The 22,385-nt window shown below is 35.8% G+C and overlaps 1 protein-coding gene across 3 annotated transcripts in view; it reads left to right on the plus strand.

Annotated features, from left to right (window-relative positions):
- AP1AR (adaptor related protein complex 1 associated regulatory protein) overlaps positions 1-22,385 on the plus strand; it is a 40,518-nt gene that overhangs the window by 12,303 nt on the left and 5,830 nt on the right. The window contains exons 2-9 of one of the 3 annotated variants that reach the window (XM_021001367.2): positions 4,085-4,133; positions 8,045-8,071; positions 10,722-10,747; positions 11,237-11,333; positions 13,495-13,593; positions 15,499-15,557; positions 16,146-16,219; positions 21,438-21,566. In XM_021001367.2, the coding sequence (XP_020857026.1) occupies positions 4,085-4,133; positions 8,045-8,071; positions 10,722-10,747; positions 11,237-11,333; positions 13,495-13,593; positions 15,499-15,557; positions 16,146-16,219; positions 21,438-21,566 (560 nt within the window). The remainder of the gene's footprint in view (positions 1-4,084; positions 4,134-8,044; positions 8,072-10,721; positions 10,748-11,236; positions 11,334-13,494; positions 13,594-15,498; positions 15,558-16,145; positions 16,220-21,437; positions 21,567-22,385) is intronic. The other 2 variants (XM_021001368.2, XM_021001369.2) reach the window with 2 other exon arrangements.

A 22,385-nucleotide genomic window follows, 5' to 3' on the forward strand; every position in this document is an offset into this window, starting at 1 on the left:
AGAATTGTGATGCAGAAAATATGGAAAACTAGGGCAACTTCTTAGAAAAAAAAGTTGTATATAGAGAAAGTTGTATATACAGTTATAGGAAGTTATGTCTCTGACTTCTAGAGACCTTTGGTCCAGTCTCATTTTACAAAGGAGGCCTCAGATAGACTAGAATGAATATTCTCCTCCTAACCCAGTGCTTTTTAAAAATTTCCGACCACAGACTCCCTTAATTTTAAAACATTCCATAATGTGGAATGGTCTGAGTTTAAGTATACTTTGCCCAATAATTGTGAAAGTCCTTTTTGAAATATGAAATAGCTTTCAAACAATTGGCTTTTTAAATGCTGTTAAATATGTATATCAATATTTTGCTTCTTTTAAGATAAATTTTAAGATATGGATTCTTCTGATGTAAACACTGATTTGTTTGCCAAGTTCAGTATTTACTCTGTCAGCGAATCTTAATGTTTGCTGTAATAGGAGTCAGTAGCATACTTGCTTCATAAATAACAATAACAAAATGTTTACCATCTAATCTATCATTAAAGAAATACTTTGCAAATTTCATTTTTTTTCTTTTGCCCCTATTTTACCTTCTTGATCCTGCATTTGAATTTTAATTATTTGTTTGTTTGCTATATTACTTGGAGCTAGCAAAACCAGAAGATAAAAAACTAGCGTTCCAAGATATAGAATCCTACTATATTTGAATTTAAATGTCTCAATCTTTTGTCATAAATGTTAATTATCTTAACTTTAAAATATCTTCATTTTGATTTGGTTTCTATTAGTCTATTAGGGGTTCTAGTTACCATAAAAATTATTCCATATATTAAAACAAAATACTCTTTCCAGTAACTTCCATTCATTTATACTAGTTCTACCCCCTGGAACAACAGAGAATTGTCTAAGTCCTCTTTCATATGGGATTTTTTCAAGATTTTGAAAATGTCTAGCATTTTTCTTTCTATGCCCTCCCTTTTAAGTTAACATCTTTCTTCTAGTTCCTTCAGTAGTTCCTCATATGACATGTTTTCAAACCATTGCCATTCTGCTCATCTTGTTGTCACTTACCATTGCCTCATACAAAATGTGACACCTGGAACTGAATGTTGCTTAAGTAGATGTGTTCTGAGAATGTAACCCAAGATTGTGTTAATTTTTTTAAGCAGTTCTATCATGCTCTGGTCTCATATGGTGCTGCTTTATTTATTGATACTATGTATTACTGCCTTATTCCCATTCTAGAATGGAAATGGACTTATCAAAGTCAAGTTCTACGATTTCTTACTTTTGGGGGGAAGTAAGTAAAAGAAAAAGGAATATTTTAAACAGTTTCCAGGGCATTTTTAAATTCCTGACTTTGTTATCTGAATCAGGGATGGAAAGTAAGGAGAGACATATGAAGGGAATTGTCTTGATTGCTACTCAGTGGATTTAGAATCAGGGGAACTTTTCAGTAGGGATTGAGGAACATTTCATGTATGATTCAGCTCTGTCAGATACCCCTGAAGTATGTCACTTCTTGACATTGAAACTCTTTTATGCTAACAATGGTATTGGCTAAAAATATGATTACATTGTTTAACAAATTGCTTCTAGTAATAATCCCTTGTAAGGTCTATTATATGGCAGTTAGGCCTACCATATTGTTAGGTACTAGACATCTTGGAAAGAGTATTGGTGTATTTATTTGACTACATGTATACCTCTTATAATGGGAATTATGGTAGATTATAAATTGGTAAATGTTTTCTGTCTTTGGTGTAAAAGTCAGTCAAATATGATTTTTGAACTGCTTGTTTCTGGTGTTGTTGAGTTGTGTGTGGTATGTCCTTCATTCTTGAAGAAGACCATGACAACAGGAAGATGATGCCATGGCTTGCAAGTGAATTAGATTTAAGTAAGGGAAGGCTGTGCAAAGTCACCAGCCTCATTTTCTACTCAAGAGGCATCTGGGTCCAGTGGCCAAATATAGATCAGGACAACTGGAGATGGCCCACCGATTCCTAAAGGGAAAGAAAGACTCAGGAAGAGGTCAAAATATAGAGGAACTGGCAACTTGATTATGTCCCTATCTCATAGCTGCACTTGAGACTTACACACTTGGGTGAAACATGGGACTCTTTCTCTTGGTTGAACTGAGATATCTTGCTCCGAATAGGAGAGACTGAGATGTCTCATTTGTATCCTTTGTCTGATTTCTATTTGCTGTCAGCTTGGATAAATGGGTTTGTTTGCTATTTGATATGTATGTTCTTTGTTGACCAGGCATTGATGGGAAGGAAATCAATCCTTGAATGTATAGCTTTGAGCACTCCTTATCAGTTAAAAGGAGAGTGATCCAGAAAACATCTAAACCTAAAAATTATTTCCCTTATCATAACAATATTTAGGGGGTTATGGATAGATATAATCCTAGCCCAGTGCCCTTTTCTGAAGAGTGCAAAACATCTAGCCTCTGGCACCAATCTTCTATTTCCGGCAGGAATCAAAATGCCCCTTGGAAAAGGGTGGTCAGAGGAGAATATAGAAATATCTATTCGTGCCTCCCTGTGAGCCTTATCTACACAGACCCATGTGGACACATAACCTACAAGGGAAACACAGCACATAGGCACCCTTTCCACAAGAAAAAACTCTCTCTGTTAGTAGAGTCTAAAAATGGAGCCATCTGCATCATGAAGTAGAGGGCCCCTGGTTGTTGGAGAAGTTAAGAAAGCTAAATTATCCTCTTTTAGGGATGCTGTAGAGATTTGGGTTATGGGAGAATTTGGGTTAGATGACCTTTAATTCAAGATGCCCTCCGATTCTCACTCTGTATTAGTCAGACCGCATCTGGAGTATTATAACTGGGCACTGCTTTTGAGAAAGGGTGCTAGCAAAATAGAAGTATATCTACAGCAGGGTGACCAGAGTGTGGATGCCATGCAAAGATTAGTTGATGGAACCAGGGTCGTTAAAAAAGAGAAGGCTCACAAAGGACACAACATCTGTCTTTAACTATCAAAAAATAGATTAAGCTTCCTTCTGCTTGGCCCCAAAGGGCAAAAGTAGAAGCAGATGGATTTGAGATGCGTGCAGGCAGATTTACATGCTTGTTAAGTAAAATGTCCTAACAACCAGTCATAAGGGTTCTTAACCTTTTTTATATCGTGGATTGCTTTGGCAGTCTGGTGAAGTCTATGGACCAATCCCTTCTCAGAATAATGTTCTTAAAGGCAGAAAAATAAAATACATAGGATTGCAAAAGGAACCAATTATATTGAAATATAGTTATAAAAATATATTTTTTAAAGGAACAAGTTCATGGACCCTAGGTTAAGATCTGTTGTATTAGATCTTTTCAAAAGCAGAGTGGGTTGCCTTGGGGAAACAGTGAGTTCCTCATCAATGGACGTCTCTAAGTGGACAAAGATGTGGTGGAGTACATTCCTGGGGATGACCTCTGAAGTCTCTTCCAACTCTGAGATTCTGACCTAGCTAGACAGACAGACAGACAGAGAGAGAGATGGATAGATGAATTTGTCTTATTGAGTTGCCATGTTTTCTGGAAATACTGGCCCTGGAGCATGCAGGAGGCCCTAAACCACAAAAGCATCCAACAGTTCATATTGATGTTGGCTTTACTAGAGATATCATATTTCTGGTTTAGGGACATATTTTCTGCCAGATTATTTTTATTGAAATAATAAGGTAAAAGGATGGTAGTAAAGATTCAAAATTACTAGTCTATTTTGGGTAATGTTTGTGTCATGAATTAATATTAGTAAATGACTGCCATATAAGCTCAATTAATAGTTAACTAAAATATTGTTTTAAATTCTTTTTTAATGAAATAACAATTTAAATAATTTAACACAAATGTTAATAACAATTTAGCATTTAACAGTTTAAATAACAATTTATTTTAACAATGTAAGAGTCTGCTTCACTGATATTTATGGGGAAATCGTGGTTCTGGTTTGTTAACTGTGTGAAATGTGTTAAGCTTTATAGGTGTGTCTAAGGAAATTATTTTATGCTATCATTTAAAAAGTGTTGTAAAGTGAATTATATTCCTTAATGGTAGCATTTTTTTTCTTCTTCCCAGGTCAAAGTATTTTAGAACGTTCCCAACAGGAGAGCATTTCACTATAGAGGCAAGTAGAATGCTAAGTAGCTTATTAGGTACTTAATAAATGTTGAATTGAACTGAAGAATTGTACCTCATTTCATTTGCTCAGTAAGTGTTTTATCTGTTGAACACTGTGTAAGCTAGCTTGTACTTATCTGAGGTCAGGAACAAGAGCAACCATGAAATAATTAGGAAATAAAATTGCAAAGCATTGTATGAACAAGTTGAGTATGATATATAAATTGATCAGAATGAAGAGTCAATCAGGAGTGGCTTTCTTATAAAAAGTGAACCGGTCCCAAAGAAAGTAATGGACAGTACTGGTGGGTGAAAGATCGTGACAGAGAAGAGACCATTTTTAGTGGGATGAATGGTATGGTCAGAGGTGTGATTTTAAAAGTTGTCCCTTAAAAACTTTTCTCAAAGAGACTATTTTTCTATCCTTTTGATTTCACTGTTTTGCTCTGAACACTACAACTTCCCCACACCCAGAAAAGTTTTTCTTTTTTCATTGTCAAGTAAGAATGCTTCTTTTTTAAGTTTTATAATATGTATGTAAATGAAATATAGGTAGAATTATTTAACATTTTATATGTTGACTTTTTAAAAATTCATATTAAAATACATAATTTAGACTTACAGTAAGACTTATACAGGTCTTGAAAGAATTGAGGGGTTTTTTAAAGAGTTCTTGATTGGATAATTTTTCAAGTCACAGTGTATGTTTAGAATCTTTTTCCGATATTGCTAAGTAAAATTTCATCTGTGAGTTGTCTTTAATCTTACTTCCTTGGTGGTTTGTTTTGCTTTTATCTTCCTTGCTTGATTTTTTTGCCTTTCACTGATACCCATGTCAAGACATGATGAAGTACACTGCTTAGCTAAAACAAACCAAAACCCCCCAGCATTTTCCAGATAATACAGATGTCCTTCCACTCTTTCTTAAAAAGAGGCAGCATATCCCCACTTTTAAATGCGAAAACATAACACTGTATTTCAAAGAAATGTTAACTAATTCTTCTAAAAATATGGCTAAATAGAGGCTAGTAAGTAAAACGGTAGCTATGATAAGAAATTATTTAGATGAGCATTCATTTAACAAGTCCTAGTTTACAAAGCTAGTTATAAGCAGTCAATTAACATTTATTTAGTACCCTCTGTGTGCCAGGCACTGTGCCAAACACTAGAAATACAAATACAAAAAAGAGAACTTGTCCCTGCCCTCAAGAAGCTTACAATCTAATGGAAGGAAAGAACACACAAAAGGAAGTTGGGGGGGCTCCCTAAATGGGGGCTTTGGAAGGAGTTTTTCCCTTTGCCTTCCAGTTGGAGGGATAAAGAGTACTGATGAGATGTGAGTAGTAAGGCTTATTGGATCTTGCAGGATGATGAGGTTTCCCAATGATGAGGTTCTTGGGAACATGATAGGGCATAGACCTTGCCCTCAAAAGCTTCGTGTAATGGTAGGCGGAGAGATTCTACCAATAATTATTAATTGGGAAAATGAGATAAATACAAAGAAGTCATCCAGGCAAAATGTTCTGACACCTTTTGAGGAGAGAGAGAATTTTTTTTAACCTGAGAAGGCTTCATGAAGAAGGTAGCACCTGAAGCAGGAAGATATGTCAACAAGTGAAGATGGAGGAGAGTCCATTATTGTTAGGAGATGGATGAACAAAGGGTTAGAGGTGAGAGAAAGCAAGGTGACAACAGAGAGTCAGAGTATTCTAGTTTGGCTGGAATGTAGAGTTAAATAAAGGGAAAATAGTAAAAGATAAGCTGGGACAGCTAGGTGTTGCTATGCATAGAGTATTGGGCCTAAAGTCAGGAAGACTCGTCTTTCTGAGTTCAAATCTGGCCTCAGACACTTCTAGCTGTATGACCTGGGTAAATCACTTAACCTGTTTGCCACAGTTTCCTCATCTGTAAAATGAGCTGGAGAAGGAAATGACAAACCACTCCAGTATCTTTGCCAAAAAAATCCTAAATAGAGGTCACAAAGAGTTGGACATGACTGAACAACAAGCAAACAAAAAGATAAGTTAGAAATATGGTTTGGACCCACATTGTAGAGGGCTATGAATGGGGTTCAGGAATTAATTCAGTAGGCAATGTCGAATCACTCTTGAGAGCATTGATTTGAACTGAAGTATGTGCTGATTTGGGCAGTAGAATGAAAGATGAATTAAACAAAGACTAGAACAAGAAAGGCCAATTAAGAAGCCAATATAATAGTCTGGGTTAGAAGAGGTGAAGGCCTGAAGATGGGGTGGAAGTTGAGAAGAGGGGATGTTTTTCAGCAAGATTTCAGAGATATGGTTGACAGGACATGACGATTAATTGAATTTATCTGATGAGAGTAAGGAAAGAACTTAAGATGACTCTGAAATTATGAGCCTAAATAACTGAAAAAGTGGTGCTATTGTAGAAATGTAGAAGTTGGAAAGATAAGAGTTCTGTTTTAGACAGGCTGAATTTGATCATTCTTGGTGGAGTTGGCATTCAGGCAGGTGAAAAATTCAATGAAAGCTCTGGGAAAAGGCTTTGAGTAAATAAATGGATTTGGGAGTCATCTATATGAAGATGACGATAGAAGTTACAGAAGAAACCACTAGGGGAGAAATTAAAGAGATGAGAATGGTGCCAAGAAAGTAATTTGGGGCAACACCCATGTGTAAGTCGCCAGTGCAGTTTTGAAGTTAGGAATCATCTTAGGGTTCACCTAGGGCCACCCCTTCATTTTACTGATGGGTTAGTGCCACTTCATGTTACATGATCATAGGGACGTAAAGTGAAATAAAAGTTCAGCAAAAAGCTGGCAAATACAGAAGTAGAATGAGAGGTTATAAGATAATCTTTAAATCCACACACTGGATTGATTGCCCTTTATTAGAATAGCCAGCCATGGATCTATCAATTCTAGAGTCTATTAAGGTGCCAGCCACAAATAACTTTATAGGAAATAAAGCCTGTATATTTTTTGTGTCACCTAGCCCTGTTAAGTTCTAATATACATATATCTTTTTAGTATTTAGTATCGATAATTCATTGAATAAGTCATATTATAAGTAATTTGATTTTTCTCAATTCTTTTTATCAAGTATAGTAATTTGTGCTAAGTGGTTTGATTTTTAACAATTTCAGGCATCCATACTTTTCCTGTTTCATCCAGTTAAGACGAATTATCAAGTTACTACTAACATTTCTTGGTTCTGCTGCATATTTTAATATGAAGTTTTCTATTTTCAGATATTCATTTTCATAGTGATGAGTATTGGTTCACTTTATTTTACTTAAAACTGAGAAATACTTATTCCAAAAAATGGATTGATATAGTAAGGCACTGTGAATCATTTTCATTATTGGAACTTTTGTTTCAGTAGAAGTTGTCAGTTTTTGTGTTTACCTGTGAAAAAGACAGCTTTGCTCAGAAACTATGGGTAAAATACCAGGAAGAATCTGATTTCAAAAATTACTTATGAGAAAGAACTTTATATGGAAATGCGTTTGAATAGTTGCCCTTGTGTTGGTGGGAAAATATTTAGTGTTATCCTCTGAAAATGTTGAATGAAACCCCAAAATCAGTAGAGAAAACACTTAGTAATCTTAGACTTTCAAGGTACAAAAAGTGATGCGAAGAATTTTAGCAACTGGCTGTATGTTTCAAGGGAGGGGAAATTTTTGTATTAAATTTCTAGTTAACTTGGGTGAAAAGTTTTTTATTTTTTGCTTCTGTTACAAAGTAATTGCCTCCAGTTCTCTAGAGTTGTTGGGAAGATCAAATGAGATAATAAGTCTTTTGATTTCAAATGATTTGAAAACTGCAAGGACCTTAGAAAAAGCTGTAATATATCATCTTTTAAAATGAGATTACTATCTTTTCTGGTAAGATGTTTCATATGTCATTCTCATTAACGTTTTTCTTTTTTTTTACAGTTTGAAAATCTAGTAGAAAGTGATGAAGTAAGTATTTTCATTTTTATAGTATTGCAAAGTTGAGGATTCCTTATTTCATAGATAAACTCCCAAGCCCTGTTCACATTTTGGTTGTCTGGGTATTTACCAGAATGAATGAGCATTTATTGAGAGTATATTATTGACCAAGCACTGTAGTAATTTCTGGGGATACAAATAGAAAAATCAAGTTCACACTTTAATTGGAAGAGACAGTATGTTAAATACTCAGCTTCATGGCAGAGAAAAAGGCCCAGAAGTTCTGTAAGTGTTGCATTGAGGCAGATGCAAAGAACAGAGGTCCTTAGGGTATGTAAGTAAGTCAAGTGACGATGCTGGGAGACTATATGACATTGGGGCAGGGCATGTGATAAGGCTTGGTGGACCTTATGGTTGGGGTCAAGGCAGCTGATGAAATCTGATAATTTTCTATCTCTGCCAGAAGAGATGAGTTGTTGACTCTCACTTCACCAATAGATAATAATATAATAGTTCTGTAAATACCCAAATGATAGTATTATTGATACAACATGGTTATTTCTGAATTTTGTTTTCTTTCCACTTGTCAGGTTTTAGACAAATAATTTAGAAAAGGAAGTCACACAATTAACTCCCCTATTCAGCAAGCAGTGTGAGCATGTTAAATATAACTTCAAAAGACTTCAAGTGGCTATCTCAGGCTAATCCTCAACAGCCAAACAAGTGATTACCTAAATGATCCAGTACAGATGCCTTCTTAGCTTTGTTTTAAGAATCTCTTTGGAGGTTTCATTGGCTTCCATGGAAGCTCAGGGCAGTCTTCAATCAGTACCTCTTTCATCAAAAATTTCTCTCTGCACTTTAAATGAGAAAAAGAACTACATTTTCTCGCACATTTTCCTCATGTTGGAGGTGAAGAACAGTATGCCAATGTTCTCTTTGTAAGACCCTTTCATTTACTTGACTGAGCAATGTGATGGAGTGGAATACTGGGCTTGGGGTAGAAAACCTGGAGTCCAGCCCTGTACCCACTAGTTACTGGTTCTGTGACCTTCAGCAAGTCACCTAAGCTACCTGAGCCAGTGGTTATTACACATTAACCACCTACTTGTTTTTTTTAAAGGCATTTGGGGTTAAGTGACTTGCCCAGGGTCACACAGCTAGTAAGTGTGAAGTGTTTGGTTTGAACTCAGGTCCTTCTGACTTCAGGGCTGGTACTCTATCCACTGAGCCACTTAGCTGCCCCCAATTAACCACCTACTTCATCAGACAGTTGAGTGGAGGGGAAACCCAACTCTGCATGTTTTTAATGGTTTTGTAAGTGTGAATGTTTTTATTGTCATTCTGTATCATTCTCTCCAAGATAAATAATGGCAGTTTTTAACTTAACTGGATTTTTACAGGTCCTCCATAAGACCTGTGTGTGCACCCCTTCCACCCCCCTATTTCATTTTTATTACCAAATTTTCCACAGTGTTCCAAATAAAGACATACGTGGATGTTAACTAATGAAGACCTTTCAGGGTATGTGGAATATTGCTTATAAATTGCCAAGAAAATACCTCTTATGGCAAACATAACATATACTTTCCTGAGTCAGTGTGGTGTGGGGAAAAAAGCATTAGACTTGGACTTGACCAAAAACGTGCATTTGAAGACTGACTCTGACCCTTACAGGTTGTGTAATCCTTCAGTCCCTTGGAGCTTTTGTTTTCTGGGATAATAATACTTGAAGTACACATTTGACAAGGTTGTTGTGCGTTTAGTATACTGAATATCTTCTTTAGAATTATAAGTTGCTACACCACCATTTAAACTAATGAAGGATTGAAAAAGGCCTGTTAGTCATAGACTTCTTGGCCACTAATTCCTTTGCTCACTCTTTGTAGTATGAGAATATGACTTTGCATATCATAGGTGTGACAGTAGGAATAATAGCTGAAGAAAAACTTTCTAGCTCGAATGTTGATCACACAGTTCTGTTTACCATAAGTAGACCTCCTCCACCCCTGGGGAACCCCCTGCTCAGGTGCGGCGTTTCCTGCTCTCCATCCCAGCTGAATATGCATATTTCGAATCCAAAACTGTTTGTATATCACAGTATCATCTTTGCTTTTTAAGTACCAGATTGCTTACTCATTCATCTTGTACTCAATGATAACTTACAATCCTTTCTATAGAACTCATGTTAGCCATTCTTTCCCTGTCACATGTTCCCCATAGCCTTTCACTCACTTGAACTTCACCCTATTTGGTTTTTGGTCATCTTTCCTAATTTACTGAAGTTGGTTGGAATTTTCATTTCCACATTTCCATAATCCTTTTCTTTCTACTGAATTCTTTTTAAAGCTTTTCTTAAACTATTTTAAGCAGTTTGAGTGGAGATCCAGTTTAATAATTTATGGTTTGCTTTTTGGGAAAAAAATGAAAATTGTGATTATATAAAATAATATTGACTATGATAGTCTTAATCAGTAATTCATTTATATATAATACATAATTGGTGAATTTTGATGTTATTTTAATTTTTTGTTTTACTTTAAAAGTATCTTTAGCAATCCCCTAAAAATAATACATGGGAAATATTTTGCTAATTAGTACAAATATATCCTCAGCATATTGACTTCTTTTTTGTTAGAGACAATAAAATCTAATGAACTGTTTGATTTATTTGGAACAGGGGGAAAGCCCAGGAAGTAGTCATAGGTAAGACTGATTTGTGTGTATGTGATAAACTTAAGAAATTCTTTAAACTAAGTCTTAAAAAAAAATCAAGGAAAAGGACACTTGGCCTTTTTTCTGTTTCTTTTTGCAAGCTTCTTCCCTTTTCACTTCCATGTTGCAGATTTTGAAAATTGTCTTACTGTTTCAGAGTTTACTGACCCTTTAGTAAATAAACACCTGCATACTATGATAGCTTTAAGGAATCAGTGTAATTTCAGAATTATGCTCTTAGTAATCAAGAGCATTGTCATTTAATGTTCTTTATTTTTAATGTAACGAGTCATTGCCCTGGCTCAGGGTGATTGTAGTGTAAATATCCTGTTGTTATTCCAGTATACATTTATTATTGCTTCACTCATCTATAGAAGTGATGTATTTGTTGCTTCTAGTATATTCATTAAAATCATAGCACTAAATTATTTTAATATCTTTTGACTTTGCAAAAGTTTTGTATTTCCTTTCTCCTTCTAGGCCCCTTACTGAGGAAGAAATAGCTGACTTAAGAGAGAGGCATTATGATTCTATTGCTGAAAAACAGAAAACATTTGATATGAAAATTCAAAGAGAGGTAAATAAAATTCTTGGATTATAAGACCATGTATGTGACTTGGATGTTTGTTGTGTTTCACTTTTGCTTTTTGTGATGTTAAGTATTAAATTGAATGTTCACAGTTCACTGGTAACAGCCTCATGTTGTGGTCAGAGGACAGCAGGTTTGAAGTCTGAAGGCTTCAATTTGTGTCCCTTCCCCAGCACTAGTTTTGTGTCAGGGAGAAAGTCACTTAACAGTTTTGTGCCTCAGTTTCTTCATCTGCCATCCTACCTCATAGAGGTTTTCTGAGGAAGCACTAAAAGCTTGAAAAGCAATATGAGGGGAATTACTATGTTAGATTCGTAGCTAAATCTAATTGGGACTTAATGAATCAGTGAAAAGTTCTTGCATTAATCAACAATAAACCATTCAGCCCACAGGGAGTTAGTTCTATTTGAGAAGTATGTGGGAATTTAAGAAAATAACCTCTTAAATTCCAAAGAGGGACTGTGTCAAGCACATTTCAGGCAGCATAGTTGAATAGAACGAATCCTGGACACAGCCCTAGGAAACCTGCCTTCTAGTCTCAGGTCTTACACTTTGAACAAGTCACCTAAGGGTGGGCCTCCATTTTCTCATCTGTTATAGATGAGGAGGATGGAGCAAGTGTCCAAACCTAATGATGGTCTGTGATTCTTGTAAAGTTAGTGGAAAACCAAGTTCACTAAAAAGTTGAAAAATTATTTTATTTATAAAATAGATTTCACTGCTATATGGTTTTTATACATTTTATTCGTTCTCATTGGGACAATTTTAGTGTGTTTAACACGGTAAAGGAGGGGAAAAAAAACAGTGACCTAGCGACTGTTTATTTTAATGTTTATATGATAGTTACCATTGATTCAATGGCACTTAAATGTAGTTTTCCAGATACAACAGCTTTTATCGATATTGTCTTTGATCCAAGCAGGACAGTTTTGAAAATACATGTAGAGGAACTCAAAATCTTGTAAAAATGAATGCTAAAAATTTTCTTGTCATGTAACTGAGGAGAAATAAGATACTTAAAAAATTTTTTTAAAAGAAAATAGATGTAGAATTTATCATAAAGTTTATTTAGAAAGCAACTGTTATGAAATAGAGATTCACTCTATCAATGCAGAATCCTTTACCTCTATATGAAAATGCTCTTTAGTTTGGTGTTTAGTGCAAAAGTTAAATTTTTTAAAAATACTGTCTTTGATCAATAGGGCAGGCATATACAGTAACAAAAATATGTATTAGCCAGAGGGCAAAAAAACCATAAAATTCTGATTTTTAGAAACAAAGCTTATTACTATAGAAACTTTGAATACTTGTTAACAAGAACTATGTTCCAGACAATTCTTGAACAGTAACAAAACTAGATGTCTGTAGCAAAGTGGTACTGCTAATTAAGAGTGAAAAATTTCAAAGTTAAGTGAAATCCCAGAAAACTAGACTTGAGGGTTACCCAAAGAGAAATGTTGAGTATGAGCAGACTATAGCACATTACAAAGAGTTACGCGAAAGAAGTATAAAGAATGCCATCGTAGACATGTGGTGTATGGCTAGAAAACAAATAGACTGGTCACACACGATGAGAAAGGAGAGAGAGAATTAATAGGAGACTAAGAATGTTGGAGAGACCCCCGCTCTGGAAAATTTACAGGCAGAAGCAGACAAGGCTGGCACAGTAAGGGTGGCATAGATAAGTTGTGGTCTTCCTCCTTGAATGTGTCCCTGACATTGGTGAGATCACAGCTTCATTGAAGTATAGGGGGTCATTTGTAAATGAGAATGTTGTAGTTGACTGTGATTTGGGAAGGCCATTAGCATTATAATAGTCAAGGTAAAAATATTTTAATTGTATGAATACTAATTATGGCATGCTGTAAAGTGAGAAATCATTCTGTAATGTGAAAGTTCATAAACTAAAAATGAGGTATCACTTCATAATGCAGAATATAAACTTAATGTTCATAATTTTACTTTGTTTTAGAAATGCTGAAAATTTAATAACTAAAATTTCCTCTCTAACATGTAAAAACCAGTTTTTTGTTGTGAATAATTCTTTTATTTTATAAATATTTATTTTATAAATAAGCATTTCATTATTTTAGAGCAGTTTAGACAGGTTCTGATTTTTGTTAACCCTTATTGTTTTGTTCATATACAGTTAGCCTTACAAGAAGAGAAGTTAAGACTAGAAGAAGAAGCTTTATACGCTGCACAGCGTGAAGCAGCCAGGGCAGCAAAGCAGCGAAAGTTCTTGGAGGTGAGGGGAAAAAGACCCCAATCTATAAATCACAGAGCTGCTTTTCTACTTATTTGTAAAATGCTAAAAGAAACTTTAGTTTTTGACTGGTTTTTCCCCAAATGAAGGGCATTTAGTTTATCATTGTTTACTCTCTGCCTACCTTAAAGACAAATTAATGAGCCTATTCTGAATATAAAATATAAATAGTAGCATGTGGTCACATGCCTTCTGTGATTAATATGTTCAGTTTAGCATTAGTAGGTGCCATTTGACTTCGAAAATTAAAATGTTGGATGATAATTATTTGTTTTCCTCAAAGAAGAGGTATTATATTTTTCACAAGTATGCATTTCCCAGAAATTTAAATTTTTTTTTAAACAAAGGAAATTTTGTAGCAAAACAAACTTCTTAGTAAAATCTAATACAATACTTTCTGAATGTTTTAAAGTTTATTGGGTTCTTAGTTGGCACTCTCTAAAATTATATGTTAAGTTACATTAAGTTACATATTCTGTTCTAATTTCATATTGAAGCATCTAGTTCACAGAAAATTAATATGGCAGATAAAAGTCAGAAAAATGGGAGATTGAAAGGCTATATAATGTTTGTGTTGTCTTATCAGTTAAACAGCTCGAATGTGTGTCTTATACTAAATTAATGTCAGACTGAACCTCCTGAGAGGAATACGCTTTTATGTGCTCATCTGCTATTGCCACTGTCTTGGCCATTTTCATTTTTGTGGAAATGTCAGCGTTCACAATAGAATGAAAACAAAACAAAATTTCACAGGCAGTCCTGCCCGATTAACAACAACCTTGCTATAGTGAACAGCCAGGTAGCCAAGAAATCTGTACCCCTTTAGGGGAGTTAGACCATCATATGGACTTTTGGCAAAAATTTGGCTTGCATCTTTAGCAGTTTTGGTCCTAAGAAGTCTGACTTGTGAGGCAACAGATTTACTAAGAGATGCCATGGCACTTTTGCCTATATAGAAATGTACTTGTAGTGGTAATTGAATCACAATACCTTTTTTTCTGGTCAAAAATTAGTTTAATAAAAAAAAAACCTGGAAATTAAAATCTTCAGTTTATTTGGATATAAACCAGATTCTGACCATTTTTCTTTTTCCAAAAAATTTTTAGCAGTATAATGAAATTATATTGGCAAATGTACATTTTGTAATAGGTCTTTAAAATGGAAACTATATTAGAAATTAGCTGTCATATTTTCCTAAGAAAAATTCTTTCTGTATAGGGGGTAGGCCATTTATTTTATTATCATACTCAGGATGGATATGTCTTTGCCTGTATTAATGGAAGCTTCCAGGATATAATCCATTAGATATTACTTAGTATTTCCTAGGATTCTTGAAGGCAGGGGATAAGGATGAGGAATGGTACAGGGGGAGTCTGGCAGAGGTTTTCTCCTTACCCCTTAATCAGAGTTTAGTTTCAGGAGGAGACTGTTCTTTTTGTAAGTTGTCTTCCACTGAGAAGCTCTCCTCTGAGCCCAGCAACCCCCCAGAAACTGCAGAGTCCTCTCTCTTTTTGGTTGCTATAGAATTACTGTCAAAGCTCAAAATTCACTTTTTTACAGTAAATTTAAAATCTTCTTATATCCTCAGGACTACAAAGGTCTGAACTGACAGGCTCAGTTTCCTCATCTGTAAAATGAGGAAAAATAAAGAAATAAAGAGATTTGATGATACCTAAGATATAGTCCATCTCTAATGTTTTCTGAGTCTATGAATACCATACAAAAATAAGGTTGTATGGAGGAGATTAATGATAATTAGGAATATGAGGACCCCAGTTCCTTTTTCCCCAGTAGAAAGTATTTTTAGTAGTGATAAAATGGTTTAACTCACTTTTTCTCTGACATCTGAACTGTTTTATTATTTTATATTGTATTATTTTTGTAAAGCAAGAAAGGCAAAGGATTATGCAACGATCTCATCATTCCAACACTGGAGAATATCAAAGGTAAATAATAAAAAATGCTTTTTCCTTCTTTCTTTGTGGGAAGTTCTGATGTCCACAGGGAGCAGGGGTCATTTCCCTCTTTTTTTTTTTTTTGACATGCATTTAGAGGAGTGCTCACATGTTTGATCAAAGAGCTGTTGCATTCTCAATTACATGTCACACTGAGAGCTATTGACTCTTCAGAGTAGGAAAGCATCATCTTTTTTAATTGCCCTTAACTTCCCCTTGGAAAACTATATAATAGCATTATTGATACCAAATGGTTACTCAGTTCTGTTTCTCCGAAGACCCTCTCTGTCTTTTTATGGCAAAGTGCTTATATGTGGGCAAGTGACTTACTTTTTGCAAAAGAAATCTTAGATGTCTCAGTCTCTGTAAATGTTTATTATTTATTCAAAAAGGCTGAGGTATAGGAGATCTAATTTCGTGACAAAAATCTGCCTGTATTTCCCAAAATGTCTTAATTATACAATAGATTCTCTATTCTTAAAGTAGGACTTCAGTTCTAAATCTCATTCTTCATAAATAATGATAAATATTAAACAGAATCTATTGTAAATATAAGAAAAATGTTTTACTTTATTACAGTTCAGGGGCAGAAGAAGACTTTGAATCCTATTTGAGAAATACAAAGTCACAATATGAAGTTTTTCGAAGTAGTAGTAAGTATTTTTAATTATACAATCAAAATTTAAAATACACTTCATGTTTCAAAGACTTCACAAATTAACTTCATCAAATACTCTTTCCTGGGATTTTCCTAAAGCTGTCTCTCTGGAGCACATAGCCTACCCCTCAACCCTCGTCAGCTTCTAACATATGACCTTGCACACAGTAGGCATGTAATAAAAGCAGAATTAAAATTGGATATATCCAAAAAATCAGTTCTTGATTTGTATTTCTCAGGGATTCTTAATGGTTTTTTGGTTCTTTTTGTTTGTGGTTCTTTTGTTTGTTTGTATTTTGGATCCTTTTCAGAATCTAGTGAAGCCTATGAACCCCTTCCCAGAATAATGTCTTTAAATTCATAAAATAAAATACATAAGATTACAAAGGAAACCAATTTTATTGAAATAGTTGTAAAAAAAATTTTTGAGTCATTGACCCCAGGTGAAGATACTTGTTCCAAGAATTCTTCCTTTGCTTCAAGAAGTGGCCTTCCTTCTGCTTACCAGATAACTGAGACTATGCATATTATTTTTTATTGAAAAAATATTCCCTGCTAGCTAGCTATTATATATCACTTAGCTATCCTACATCACAACTCATATTTCAAGTCTAGTCTTGCAAAGGGATTTTTTTCTTAAAATATTAATAAAGCAAGCAAAAGGTCTCAAGCTATTATCTTGGCCTTGCCAGATTATTTTTTTACTGTCGTGTGATGTGATTAAATAACTTTTTCGTTTTCATTTCTATCATTAAATAATAGGTTGTAGTTTTTTTCAGTCCTAAAACTTTTCATTCATGGTCTGGCTTTTTAAACGACAAACTCCATGAAGACTCCTCTGATCCTTCCGGCTGAAAGTGAAGAACACGGTCACAATAAAGAGCTTGAAGGGACCTCAAAGGCCACCTCGTCCAACCCATACTCAAACAGGAGTCTTCTCTACAACATCTCTAACAACATCCAGTCTTTGACAACCTCTAGTGAGGGGAATCCATTACCTCCCGAGGCAGCAATATGACTTTTAGATAATTTATATTGTTAAATATTTTCCTCACATTAAGCCAAAATCTGCCTGTGTAACTCCCACTAGTTGTTCTTAGTACTGCCCTCTGGGACCAAGCAGAAAATGGCTAATCTCTTTTCCACATGTTAGTTTTTCAATAGCCCTTTTTTTCTTCTCTAGCGCAAGCAGCCCTGGTTCCTTCACATATTGTTTCTTAGAAGAGAGACTTTAATTTCTGTCATTGTGTTCCCCATTCTTGACACCATGCCTGGTAGATAGGTGCTTAATAAATGCTTATTGATTCATTGATCCTTGTATGGCAAAGTTTTCAGCTTTCACTGTCTTTATCCTCCTGTGGAGGCATTCTGGCTTGTCAGTGTCGTGACTGAAATGTACAGGAGCCCATGACAGGGCCTGGGGTTGTGGGGCTTAATCAGTTAGAAGCTGTGCTTGGCACGTGAAATTAATTTCCCAGAGGTTAATGGCAGCATGGTCTGTAGGACATACTTTTCCCAATATGCTGTGTAACTGTGGGTACTTGGTGTTGTAGAAACAGTTTAAGGATGGCAAGTGAGTGTGTTAGTGTCCACCCCATCTAACAGCTGACGGGAGTGAATGTCATTTCTGTTACATAGATTTAAAACTGGAAGATACTTCAGAGATCAGATCATGGGGTCCAGTCTTCCTCAATTTAAAATAAAGAAAACTAAAGCCATAAAGGTTAATTAACCTAAGTCGGTGTCACATAGTTGTTCAACCTTCCAGCTGCAGTTAATTCCAAATGTAACCATCAATCAGTAAACATTTATTAAGTGCCTGCCATGTGCCAGACACTGTTTTTAGGGATACAGAAAGAAGCAAAAGATAGTCTCTGCCCTCAGAGAGCTTCTAATCTAACGGTTGTCTTTCCACTACACAGCACTCACTGCATGTGGAGAAATAAAATACTCAAGTTGCCTCAAGGTCAGCTAGCTAGCAGAATACACAAGTTAAATTTACTTCTTCCTCTCGTATGTCTTATTTTGAAAGCCTAGAAATAGAAACCAGAGCATTTCCTTTCTTGTAGTTCTGCACTCACTTCCTCCTTGATCCTGTCATTTCTGTTCAGGGAGGGCTGGTAATGGTCTCTGTTCTCCCTCCCCATAAGTAAGTGAAAGGGGCGATTTCAGATATTTATATGTCTCAGGTATCTCCCTCTCATATGTGGGGTCTGCAGAACAGCTGCTCCAGTTTCAGGATACTCTGGATCCTTATTCATCCAACACCATAGCTCCCTAGGGCCTGGAAGGTACACGTAATGCATAGCAAAGGCATAACGAGCACTCATTGTAAGAAAAGCAAGGACACCCCCCTCATAAATAATAGGAGCTATTAATAATAACTGACATTTACATAGCACTTAAAGGTTTGCACATTATTTTCACATTATCTCATTTGCTCCTAACTACAGCATTGTTAAGTAGGTACTGCTATGAACCTGATTATACAGATGAAGAAACTTTAAGTATGAGAGGTTAAGTGATGTGCCTAAGGTCACAAAGCTAGGTTTAGGTGAGCTTGAACTCAGATCTCCTTCTTATTCTGAGTTTAGCAATCTCTGCTGTGCTACCTAGCTACCTCTCATAGATCTAGGGCACATGCTCCCACAGAAAGAGACAACCATAAGGGGGAAAAAAAGCAATATGAATAGAGATCATACATGTCATAAAGGGCAGACATATGGATCTCGATGTCCCTGAGGAGGCATCTCACAACCCTAGCCCTCTAGGACTACCCATGGGTAACCTTGGACTCAGACAATCTGATGGTGGCTGGGCATCAGTCCTTACTACCAGCTTCTAAGCTTCTTCTCTTCAGAACCATCTAACTAGCTTTCTCAGGTGTGGTATGCAAGAGTGTGCACAGTGGCTAGAAATCTCCCCCTTCTGTAGGCAGGCTAACAGCTCTGTTGTTAAAGCCCCTAGACCCAACTAACAAAATCAAAGCTAAGACATGTTAGCACTTTTCTAGGCCCATGCCTGGGGTCTCAGATCACAGTCCGCTATCCCAGACAACTCAGGCCTAGAAATCCTCAAGATGCCCCCTGGCCTAACATGGAAATAAATGGAAGGACCAGAAGTGAGCTAAGGAGACAGTCATTGTTCTCTGCCCACTTGCCCTATTTCTGTGTCTAGATCTGTGAGCGGTAAAATCCCTTGGCTTTATTTTAGCTGTATTTTAACCAGCAAAATACCTTACTTCCTTCTGTACTGGTTTTAATTTCTTTAAACCTGAATATTACAGGCTTGTGGTAATTACAAGCTAGTTGCCTCACAGTAATTCATTTATGATGTACTATCCCTTTAAGTATAATGACCTTTTTGTCCTGTAAACTTCACAATCTGTTATTGGCTTCTCGTTGTCCTAACCAAATATTTCTTTGGTTTTTACCCAGCAGTTGTATGAAACCAATAGTTCAAATAGCCTAACAGTGATACTTAGTTTTTAAATCTTCCCCTTTTAAAATTTGTTAGTGTTCTGTCCAGATATCTCTTGCTTAGATTATATTCTGTCCTTTGCACCCCCTTCTGTCTCTTTGAGACAGGAACTATAATTTTTCATTTTTGTATCCTAGTACCTATCATGGTAGTTGGGATACTGTGGGTACTTGGTAAATATTTATTTGATAGATTCAGTTTATAAGTTCAAAGCATTTTCTTTTTCAATCTGAAAAGTCCATAATATTGTGCTCCTAAACAAAAACTATCCTATTTCTTTAAAACTGTCAGATTTTTCAATGTAACTTCATTCATTAAGTCTTTTTGAAGTTGCAAAATAAGTGTTCATTTTATTTTAAAAATTTGAAGAAGCAAATGGTGAAATTTGTGTTGAATGTAGCTGTCTGAAACTTTCCCAAAGTCTTCCATGAATTGTACACTTGCCTGTTGCAATGGTTTGGGGACTTAAAGATTTCTACAGAAGGCAGGCAGGCTGGCCAGGCCCCGACTTGCTAAGAGCCTTTATCATGGACTTGTTTTACCTCCCAAGTGAGGGCTTACTGGCCTAACGTGAGACAGCCGAGGTCTGGAGCTTGTAGGAACAGAGGCAAGGGAAGAAGAATTGAAGAGCATAGATTACTGCAAGGCTTCAGAAACTGAAGGGGCAAGGATACCACTGCGTCAGGTCCAGTGGTGTTCATATCCTGCAGGGGGAAGGGGTGTCCCCCAAAGAGCCTACTCTCCAACTTGGTACCATCAGATTACTCAAGTTCTTTTCACTCCCCTAATCAGCGGGTATGATTTCTATACTTTTTGTCCACTTGGTCAGAATAGTTTAGCATTGTGGGATGAAAGGAAGTAGTCATTCAGATCCTCTGATTGGTTTCCATCTCTAATGTTTTGTTTTGTTTTTTGGTTAGGCAGTGGAGTTAAGTGACTTGCCCAAGGTCACACAGCTAGTAAGTGTTATGTGTCTGAGGCCGGATTTGAACTTGGGTCCTCCTGAATCCAGGGCCAGTGCTCTATCCACTGTGCCACCTAGCTGCCCCTCCATCTCTAATGTTACAAGTAGAGAGGTGCCAAGGATTTGCTAGCAAGGTTCCACTCTAGAAGCATCTAGCATAGATGTTTCTAATGTAAAAGGTGTAGAGAAACACATGTAGGGATGCCATGGCGTTGCCTTGTATCTAGAGCAGAGATGGCCTGTCACAGGCAAACCTTATGAATTTCAGACCCAAAAAATATTGGTGTTTTGTTTTTTTTTTAAACAGCCATCAAGTGTAAATAGTGATAATGAGATCGTGGGAGTGAGGAGATCTGCCACTAATTAGCTGTTTGGGTAGATTACTTCATCTTCTGGAGTCTCACTATCCTTATTTATAATTTGGACTGAATCCTTAGAATTCTCATTAAAAAAGGAATCATCATATAAACAGAATGAGGTTGTAAACTAAATTATTACATTTGAAAAGAGGCACTGTGGTATTGTAGAAAAGGCACTGAATTAAATTCATGTCAAGCGGCCAAGTGCCACGTGGTAGCGGTGTGATTGTGGAGGGGTTGTTTTACCTTTGAGCCTTAACACTTACACCACTTTGCAGGTGTTGTGGAAAAAAACGTTTTCTGACTCTAAAGTGCTTTGTTGACAGTGGGTAGTTGTTGCCGTGATGATTGTTATTGTGGTCAGAATGGTTACAGGTGTCAGTTTTTAATTATTTTGGTATTTGATCTAGGACTTTCATCAGAGGCCACAGTTTTGACACCAAACACAGAAAGTAGTTGTGACTTAATGACCAAAACCAAATCAACGAGCGGAAATGATGACAGCACATCCCTAGATCTGGAGTGGGAAGACGAAGAAGGTAATAATTTAATAATTCACAATTTCCTATTTTGAAAAATGTAAGTACTGTATGCCAATTTTCTTCCATTATCTTCCTTTTTATTTCTTATGAGATCTGGTAAATTCATCAAAAGCCTGAAATGATTTTCTTTTTAAAAATTCAAGTTTCATTGTTGCCTTTTGTTCATACGTCAGTTATTTCTGTATATTCTTCCCACTTGGTAAAACTTTCACTTAGCTGTCCAAATAAAGACAGCTGTGCAAAACCAGCACGGTGACCACAACCAACAGCATATGCAATATTCTTAAGCCATGTTCCCATGCTGCTTCCTTCTCTCCCCAAAGAAGAAAGAGATATATTTCCTCATTTTTCTTCAGTGTTTCATTCTTTTTATTGTTTTCTTGGTTCTTCTTGCTTACTTGATTCCTATCACTTGATACAAGTCTTTCCATAGTTCCCTAATTTACACATATTTGTCATTTCTTAATAGTGTAACAATATTTGATTCCTTTATATGCCATAAATGGTTCATCCATTCCCTGTTTTAAAAAAACATAGATGTTGTTTACAGTTATTGGGAGTTTTTGGTTTTGGTTTTTCTTCCACAAAATACTAGTTTTTTTCTACCACAAAAAGTGCTGCCTCTGAATATTTTGTTCTGTATGGTACCTTTTTGTTTTTTACTTCCTTTAAATATATGCCCAGAATTGGAATCTCCTAGAAATTTTCCTTACAATTTTATTGCTGGTTATGATATAGACTATAAGAATTTTTAAATCATTTTTTATGGCTGGAGAAGTAAATGAAAGTAAATTGCAGTTATTGATTTTCTAATCA

This window comes from Phascolarctos cinereus, unplaced genomic scaffold (genome assembly GCF_003287225.1).
Source record: "Phascolarctos cinereus isolate Bilbo 61053 unplaced genomic scaffold, phaCin_HiC Scaffold_9;HRSCAF=440, whole genome shotgun sequence".
In the NCBI taxonomy this organism is placed as follows: domain Eukaryota; kingdom Metazoa; phylum Chordata; class Mammalia; order Diprotodontia; family Phascolarctidae; genus Phascolarctos; species Phascolarctos cinereus.